This window comes from Limulus polyphemus, unplaced genomic scaffold, assembly GCF_000517525.1.
Source record: "Limulus polyphemus unplaced genomic scaffold, Limulus_polyphemus-2.1.2 Scaffold1688, whole genome shotgun sequence".
NCBI lineage: Eukaryota > Metazoa > Arthropoda > Merostomata > Xiphosura > Limulidae > Limulus > Limulus polyphemus.
In genome coordinates this window covers 66,711-76,450 of record NW_013667298.1, presented here as the reverse complement: position 1 = coordinate 76,450, position 9,740 = coordinate 66,711, and the positions used below count along the sequence as shown (strand labels likewise).

At 34.7% G+C, this 9,740-nt stretch overlaps 1 protein-coding gene across 4 annotated transcripts in view; it reads right to left on the bottom strand.

Moving 5' to 3' along the window:
* Positions 1-2,303: 2,303 nt before the first annotated feature.
* The window catches only part of LOC106464559 (probable basic-leucine zipper transcription factor Q), a 16,701-nt gene continuing 9,264 nt past the window's right edge, over positions 2,304-9,740 (bottom strand). The window contains exons 1-4 of one of the 4 annotated variants that reach the window (XM_022392294.1): positions 8,905-9,013; positions 8,026-8,069; positions 3,616-5,543; positions 2,304-2,653 (exon numbers count right to left, since the gene is read on the bottom strand). In XM_022392294.1, coding sequence (XP_022248002.1) covers positions 2,474-2,653; positions 3,616-5,543; positions 8,026-8,050 — 2,133 coding nt within the window. In that variant the 5' untranslated portion in view covers positions 8,051-8,069; positions 8,905-9,013 and the 3' untranslated portion in view covers positions 2,304-2,473. Of the gene's footprint in view, positions 2,654-3,615; positions 5,544-8,025; positions 8,070-8,634; positions 8,653-8,765; positions 8,832-8,904; positions 9,014-9,740 lie in introns of those variants that run through there. The other 3 variants (XM_022392293.1, XM_022392296.1, XM_022392295.1) reach the window with 3 other exon arrangements.

Here is a 9,740-nt window from a genome sequence, read left to right as displayed (position 1 = left end):
ATAATTTCAAGTGCCGCGGCTATTGAAGATTTTCTCTTGTTAAAGGATAGATGTTATGGATAGGCCAAACTTGTTAAAAATTGACACATATGTATGTTTTGTAATTAAAATATCATTGATTGTGTGATTGTATTAAACAACTATAAAGTATTTCTTACTTTCTCATTCTCAGAGGAGGTGAATTTTTATACACATTAGAATCAAATCACTATATTAAATTTTTAAAATCATTAAACAATAGTCATGAAATGTAATTCTACGATGCAAGTCTAAAAAAGTATGAACGGAACCATATAGAAACAATGCGATTAGTCCCAGAAGCGATTCGTCTAATATAAATTATAAATAAAAATGGCTGGCGTAACAAAAAATAAAACGTGTCTAGTTTCAAATAAAATGCAAAGTTCTTTCTTTACGTTTAAACTGATGCATGTTTAATGTTGTATAACGCCTAAGGTGACGAAGTATGATCCCTTAGTTAATAAAAGGTGTTCTATTAAATAACAGTTAACCTAATAATAACTGTAATCACATCACATTTTACTGATTCGGTAAAAGATTCCATGTACGTAAGAATAATATGTATATATATAATAGCATATCAATCTGTTGTATATTGCTCCAGAAGGGCCTGTCGTTCAATACCAGAACTTATCGTGGTTCATGAGTGGGCCACAACACATAAAAAGTTTTGTTTGAAATAGTAGGTAAATGCACAATACAATGCAAAGTGATCTAAAAACGAGGTTAATATCCACTGTTACTGGATAACAAGCTTTGATGCTTTCCCGTGTCCTCTTCGATCCAATCCTGGCGGCGCTAGGCAAAAGCTATGATTGTTTAGGACCCCGAACAGTTCAAGGGGCCTCTGATTTCTTCATCAGAACATTGACTTTTCTGTTTTAATACTGAATTAATTTGAAATAAAAAAAGTGATTTCAATTAGAGCAACTCAAAAACACATCACTCACTAACAGAAGGTTGTTTAAAAACTGTAATAGTAAGGTATTTCTGTCAGACACACGTGCAGTGAGCACGCGCTGATTGGTTATTAAGCGTAGTGCGCACACAATGTGCATGATTTGAGAAAGATATAGGTGCAGTGGCGTTATTCTGTGAGTATAAATGATTGTTTAACAAATATATTAGTATACGTTATGTTATTGTAATTTTAGTATATAAAAATATTGTAATTAGTGTTTTTATGAAGTTGTTGAGGGGTTTAAAAAAATATTCCTGCTTAAGGCCCACAATGGGTTAGCACCTCACCTGCATCTAGGTTTCGTTCAAACGAAAGAAAAACTGAAGAGAAAACATGAAAGTGTGGAACTTGTTTTAACATAAACTTTCGTCCGGTAATAGTAGATCTTAACTTCTTATTGAAACGCTACCTACGTAAGTTGTTTATGAGACAACAGGTCTTAAGGGATATGACGTCTACCTGAACCAAGCGTGATTCGTTTGCTGGAAATGGGGTGATATTAACTCGCCCATTCCCAAACAAAATATGTTTTACAACATAAAATCAAATTAGAATAACATAAATATGCAGTATATAAAACTACTTCGTTTGCTATTATAACAGTATGAACTTGTTACGAACTATAATGATCCTATCAAGACTAATAAAACAATGTTAATAAAATGTACAGTTAAATAAGCATTCCCAACGAGAATTGAATCTAACACAAAAAACACACCTAATACGACAAACAGGAAAGGTCTACAGTGTATGATGAAAACCTTCAATAAACAAGCTTAATTGATTTGCTGCATTTTATTTAAGTGCTTTTCTTTTGTAAATAAATCATGGTAATACCACATTTTAAATACTTCTTCGTATTTGTAAATGGTAATGATACTGTAATAACAATAATTCTTATGAATATTAAATTTTCGCTTTCAAAATTCTCAGAAAGGCCTAAATTGATTTCATGGTTGTTAGCTTAAAAATGTAAATATGATAAAATAACCTTAAAGTTTGTGAAAACTGTCCAACAGACCAGGAGGGTAGTTCCAAAAGTACAGCATTCATGCCGAAGTTATAAATTTTATACTCACACGTTTAAGTTTCTATCTAGGCAGATTTTAAGTACACATATTTATTATTCTATAATTTAAATTCACACGGACACTTAACACGGATAGACCACATTAGTTTGTATTTTTCTTTATCCGTGTTTGACTCATTGTGTATTTTAATAGTGTATGTTATCTGTTGTCAGCAAGTACGCCATACAAGTGCAAAGGTTTAAATGTCAAATATTATGTACGCAGGAAACTATTAATTATTATGCGTGTAGTTTACAAGTTCTCCTATCTTAACTACAGTTTTTATTCAGTAAATAAATCTCCTGAAAGGGCAAATTATAGTGACATTATACATTGAACGACAGGTTCGTTTGAGAAGGCTAGTCCTGTTTCGGCATGAAACTAAATCAGTTAAAACAACAAATTTTCAGTGTCTCCACCTTCATTCTTTAGCTGGCTTCGGAACCTTGTACAGCGCTTCATTTAGGTTATAGAAGCTAACCGATTTCGCACAGTCCACCTTGTACCACCATTGACAAGAGAATATTTCCTGATTAAAGATCGTTCCATTTGGACAGAGAAAACTGTCCTGAACTCCGCCGGCTTGGCATAGATGCATCACCTATAAAGAAAAGAATATATTTTAAATATTTATTTTTCCTGTTAGAAATATAATCATAAGAAAATACTTTCACGTGAATGTTCAGGTCAAATACAACACACTTTAGTGACTCGTCAATCCTATCCCTCACACTCGTGCTTGCCAATGTGATGAAAATTCAAAAATTGTAGCAAGATTAGTTAACCTTCATTAGTGAATTCTATAAGAACCATTTGTGACAATGGAAAAAATATACAATAAATACACCAACGCCACCAGTACGGTGTCTACAGTGTAATGATAATACATTTTCACGGTGAATTAAAAACTACGTTACAATATATTTAAATTATGCTCAAAATACATTACAACATAAACTAACTAATCATGATAACAACACAATGAAATACAGAAATAGCACAAAATATATTGCAGTATAAACGTATAGGTCGTGGAAAAACCATACAACCTACAACTTTGCCAGGTTGTTACAGGTGTGTAAAACATTCACTCGACGATCAGTAAGTTTGTTACATGTACTCAATATTAACACTTGAGCAAAGAATCATGATCAACATTAAGTGATGAGCGTCACTGAAGATATTCTTCATGTCTTTGTTTGTCACGTTCTATCTCATCTGAAGTCTGTTGGTGAAATGGACGGAGGAAATATTAAACATTTTCTGCACCTTGCATTGAGCTACTATCTTCTTAAGATGATATAAAACATACTTTGTTTCAAGTTTAGCTTGCAGTGCCACCTGTGGTTGTGCTTTCTCATAAATGTATTCCACATATATTTTTTATACAACTTTACCAACTGGTAGAGGTGTAGACTGAATGGTTTTCCCACCACCTATACTTTCTGTCAAAACTTATTCTTTGCCAGTCCTGAATATTAAAACTTGTTTCAAAACACCTGAACGTAAGATAATGTAAGTTAAATACACTAGGGAAGTGAATCAGTAATCCAAATGTGTTACCTGGCATGATGTTTCTAAATCTGCATAATATCCATTAAGCGGCTGCTGCCGACAAGAAAACGACGTCTGTGGTACAGAGTTCAGCGTGGGATAATTCACTCCCGCTTCTCCAGGAATTCCATCTCCATCCGGATCCTGAGGAAGCGAATCCACAGATAAGTCTACATAGTTGCGACTCACTTCGGATGAATGCTGTGAATTATCTTTTAGAGGTTTTACTGGAATTGGGACCATGAGACGACTAACATCTTCGGGTTCTTCAGCAGTATTATGTTTTTCATGTATTTTACGCCGTTTTTGACGTATTCTTCTTCTTCTTTGTGATTGTCCTTGCCTTTTGGTTGATTGTGGACTAATTGGTGAACTGTTCCCCTTCGCTGTGTCTTGAAACTGGTCCTGAAAGACTGATGTATAACTAATTTGCTCATTTCCTCGAGGTGAGTTTTGAGGAGTATAATGATTTTGTTCAGCGTCTGGTTCTTTTCGAGAAACCTGAGGATACTCAGTTTGCTGACCACCTCGTATTTGTGGCCTAATCTGCTTAACTTTATGTTGTTGTTTTTCTGCCTCCAAATCCATACTTTCGAACTCAGCATACAACTCTTCTAAAGATTTATCTTCTTTGCCATTTAGTATGAAGGCGGGAAGGCCAAAGAATTGCAACTGATCGGAAGATATGGCACTTGTCGGGTAGTTATCATGTGAACTGGGTTGTGGCAAATCTTGAGATGTTTGAAGTATGGATGACTGAAGGCGACCTTGGGAAATGAAGTTTGGAGTACGTTTGTAGTCTTCATTATTGTACGTGCGTTGCTGCGATTGAGAATGAGTTTGTGTGTATTGATTTCTGGTATATTGTTGTGGGTAGATGTTAGGTTGTTGCTGGTGTTGTTCAGGCTGATTCTGTTTATACTGATTGCTAGTATATTGTTGAGGATGTATGTTAGACTGTTGCTGGTGTTGATAAGACTGATTCTGTTTATACTGGTTGCTAGTATATTGTTGAGGATTGAAGTTAGGCTGTTGCTGGTGTTGACCAAACTGATTGTGTTTATATTGGTTACTATTATACTGTTGAGGATTTATGTTAGGCTGTTGCTGGTGGTGAACTGGCTGATTCTGTTTATATTGGCCGCTGGTATATTGTTTAGGGTAGATGTTAGGCTGTTGTTGGTGTTGATAAGGCTGGTTCTGTTTATATTGGTTGCTAGTATATTGTTCAGGATTGATGTTAGATTGTGGCTGGAGTTGATAGGGCTGGTTCTGCTTATATTGGTTGCTAGTATATTGTTGAGTATATATGTTAGACTTTTGCTGGTGTTGATAAGGCTGGTTCTGTTTATATTGGTTGCTAGTATACTGTTCAGGATTGACGTTATATTGTGGCTGGAGTTGAGCATATTGAGTCGTCCTGTACTGGTTGCTGGTATATTGTTGTGGGTAGGCTTTAGCCTGTTGCTGAGACTGAGTAAAACGTGCCTGTCTGTTAGTAACCTGGGGCTGTTCATGGAAATGAGATTGTGTGGGAGGAAGAAAATTAGGTAGACGTTCTGCTTGCTTCTTTTGGTATTCGTCAGGACGTTTTTCTAAGGAAGCATAAAGCTCCTCCAAAGAATATCCTCCTCCAGCTGTTATAGCTGATGGAAGGCCTGTTATGTCTGGTGAAGTTTCAATCAAAGTTCTACCAGAATACTTTACGGGAAGGATTTGAGGTGGTTGATGAGACTGACTAACTTGAGGTCCGGTTAGCGAAGGTGTCTTAGCGTTTAGTGTTGAACCTCGAGCTGCAATATGTTGATGTACTTCCGAGGGTGGTTTGTACACGTAAGAACTGAGGTCAAACAGATTACTAGAAGGATTATATTTTATGTCACGTTGTTTCTCGTTAACATATACATAGCTTTGACCAGCGACACTAACCACCAACCCTGAAAGAATTAACAATCTTATCAAGACAACACATGCCATCCTGCATTCTTAATTTTAAACATTGATAATGATAATAGGTTTGTTTAAGAATATATATATATACAAATCACAAAAATCGATTAACCAATATATATCTTAAATTATTGTTCCTGTAATGTGCAGATCTGTACCAATAGGCAACTTTATTAGGGTTGAGGACTTTAATGGACTGCAACTGCCAGTTAAATGAAAAAAGTGACGAAGTTTTGGCTTCTATACTGAGGCCGAAACAGCTGCATCTTTTCATTCAACAGACAGTTGAAATTCGTTTAAAGTTTTTAACCTACTCTATCTATTCTGCCTAAAGTTTCACTGAAAGAACAGATTATTTTACTATCTATCGAGGTTAAGTCCGTTTTACTTCACCATATAGTAACCTAAATAAATTTAGGTACGTTAATAATTTTATGACATTTCGTCGAATTCATTATTCCATATAACAGTGGACCAACGGTTGATTGCACATGTATATATATATACGTGTGCGTGTTAAATATTTATTTTCTTTTTCAGCAGAGGTGAAATTGAAAAGATAATCTGTGACGTAGAGGCCTAATGCATTCCTTGATTGGCTGTACCCTTTAATGTGGACTGTAGTTTCGCTATTTCACCATTAAAAGAAGCTTAATGGTGTTTATTTGGTTTGTAGACACTAGATGTGCTGATGAGTCAGTCAGATTTGATATCATCAGTAACTTAATAAATCTAAAGAAAATGTTTATTTAGCTGAAAATTCTATCAATGATAAGAATATACCAGCTTTACTTGTTGGAAATCGTTTCTAAAAAACTTTTATATGTCCGTTTTGAACAACAGTGCTTTTCACATTATGTAAAAATATATACTTTCATAATTAAATTAAATTTTTTTTCAGGAATTTGTGGTTTCAGTATTGGTATTGTCAACCTGGATGGCATCTTATGCACGTATGGGCAGTATGGCTTGGTCAGGAACTTCTAGGTTTCAGGTATAGCCGTCCCTAATTTTGACTTTCTGCCTTTCAATCCACAGCCTAGCACACTAGTCATAAACTACGCCTAACCCACTGATAATTAAAATAATGTTTTAGGGTTTGTGACTTACGACCTCATCTTTGGAATTTGTAACTTACGATCGTGGTTCCTTTTGAAAACGATCAAATATCACTATTCGACGAGAGTAGTCCTTATGCAGCTTTGCTCAAAATTCTGCAAGAAACAAAGACAATACCAAATACTGACCACGTTTAGAGAATTTGTGGTTCACGTTTATGGTTATTTCTTTGGATTGTTTGTATGCTAAATTTCGCGCAAAGCTACTCGAAAGCTATCTGCGCTTATCGTCACTAATTGAGAAGTGATAGACTATTTGGCTGCACTAACTGAACGGTGGGATTAACCGTATCATTATTACGTCCTCAATGTTGAAAGGATGAGCAGAACGGTGACGGGACTCGAGCCCACGGCCCAAAGATTGCAAGTCCAGCTCCATAACCATCAGGCCATGCCAGTCCTATATCTTTTGAAGTTTGACTTAAGATTTATTTTTGGTATTGCTACCTTGCCTACATATTGAAAACTTACCCTTAACATAACGTTTATGATACTTATGATCTTTAGAATTTGTAATTTTACTTCAGAGACTTATGACTTACGTTTGCAGCTACTTCTTTGGAACATTCGAAAATTGTGACTCGAGATTATGGTTAGATCTTTGGAACTTGTGACTTATAACCAGGTTTTAGAATCTCGTAGCTTAAGTTTATAAGTACATGTTTTTAGAATTTTGATGTATAACTATGTTTTTAAAACTTTTGATTCACGCTTATATACATGTTTGTTTGTAGTTAAGCACAAAGCTACACATTGGGCTATTTGTGCTCTGCTCAACATGCATATCGAAACCTGGATTCTAGCGTTGTAAGTCCGCAGATATGCTGCTGTGCCACTGGGGGCTCTCTGGAATTTTAGCTACGACCGAGTTTTTGGAAATCGTAACTTACACTTATAATCTTAGCTAGTTAGTTGACTTGAAGCTTTCGTTCATGATTTGAGGATCTTTTACCCCAATACCATACCTTTAAAAACTGGCTATTTCCGACTTCCAACTGACAGTATTCTTGACTCTCGGAACCAAAAACTATGATTTGAAACTTTGTGACTAATGACAACATCTTTAAAATTTATTGTTTTTGACCCTTCTTTGAAGTATTTGACTTATACGATCGAGTTTTCCTTGCAGTGTTAGAGATCTTTACACATTACCATCGTTACAGCAACAAATAGTTCACCCATGCTTTAATGTTAAAGAAAAATAACTGAAACTTTATTTCAGAAAGAATTTCACTGTTTTGATAAACTACCTACTTTGCACATTATATGTAAAATTACCATTCACGATTATTATATTTTATATCCTAAGTATAATGTTTATTTCAATAATAGAAATAAAATTTTGACTTACCAACAAGAAAAACAACTGTCTTCATTGTAGATGGATTGTTTAATCTACAAGGAAGGAACACCTGAATTGTTATTTTACTTAAGAAAAACTTACTCTAAAATAGTTTTTAATATACTAAAGCATTAATCTTTCGTTAAATGATAAAATCAAAATTACACTTTTGAAAGCTTATCCCCGAAATAACCCTACTTACCAAAACACACATGTACACACACACACACACATATATGTATATATACTATACATATTCAAACAGTTTTTAACTATCATAAACTCAACTCTCCGAACAAGTTGAAATTCATCACGATTTCTGTTTCTCATTACTCAAGAACAAGTGACGATGAACGTTTACCATAAATATAATTAAATTTCAAAGTTAGATTTACTTACTTTACAGGATTGTTTATGTATCAATATCAGCATAAATTTAAAAATATTCTCGCCAAATATTTTCAACTAATTGAGTGGCACATGATAACTTAATTCATATTCTACAAGACGCTGAAATAAACAACTCAATCTTATTTTGTTCTCAGTATCAAAACAAAAAACTAACACAGCATTCTTCCAGAGAACAAAGACTTCAGGTAATATAATTCCTGATTATACCATTAAACCACCTTTCCTGAGTAAATCTTCTCTTTTCCTGAGACCCATAATAAACACATTAAAAAACTCTTTGTTTTACAAGTTTCTATCACACGAGCTCTACCATATATATCATGAACTTGTTAGCCTACCTGGAAAACTTTCTCTTCTTCCAAGACTTCTCATACAAGTTGACCACACCCTAACGCGAATCTATTTTATATAGACTTCTAAAGTGATTCATAACTCGACTGTTACATCTTTCAAGGTTATCAGTTTCAATTCACTTACCAGTCCTTGTTTTCGCTTGATCAAGAAAAAGACTCGAGGTTCCCACGTAAAGCCCAGGACAAAGCAGCAGATCAAATCTGTGATCCTGTTTGTTTATTATCGGATATTCGTGCAAAGTTATTCAGGAGCTATCTGCGCTAGCCGTCTCTAATTTTTAACTGATAGACTATAGGGAAGGCAGCTAATACAAGACACCCACCGCCAATTCTTGGACTATTCTTGTCCGACCAAATAGTGGGATTTGATCGTCACCTTTATAACGCTCCCACTACCCCAAAATGTGGAATGCGATTTATTTATTTTTGTTTTTTTTTTTCGGTAATAGGACGCGCATGCTGGATGCGTATGTCCATAGTCCGTCACGCTACAACTGGGCCACGCCTGACTCTTCTGATTCTGACTTTGTAGAATGCTATACTGGGGGACAAATAATTAGACCAAATTTGAGTTACTATCTTTGAGTGTGCCGCAGAAGAAAGACGAATATTTTTGTTAACAGAATATCGTGGAGATACAAAGTAACGTGCACTTAAGCTCACTATGTTTACTTAATCTTATTATAATGGAACTTGTGATATATACGTCCGAAACTCGGATCTCGGAAACTACCAAACTACCGCACCGAACACCATCAATCATAACTGGGTAATATTTTTTTAACTAGGCAGTAGTTTTATAGCTGAGCAATAAATAAAACAATTGAAATTTCCACAAAATAATATGTTTCAGATTTAATCCATAAAACTTACAAACAAAAAAGGAGTAAGTTTCAAAAATAAAACTATCAAAAACAAACTTAAAAAATATTTGTTTTACTTTAGTGAAAATCTCATGAG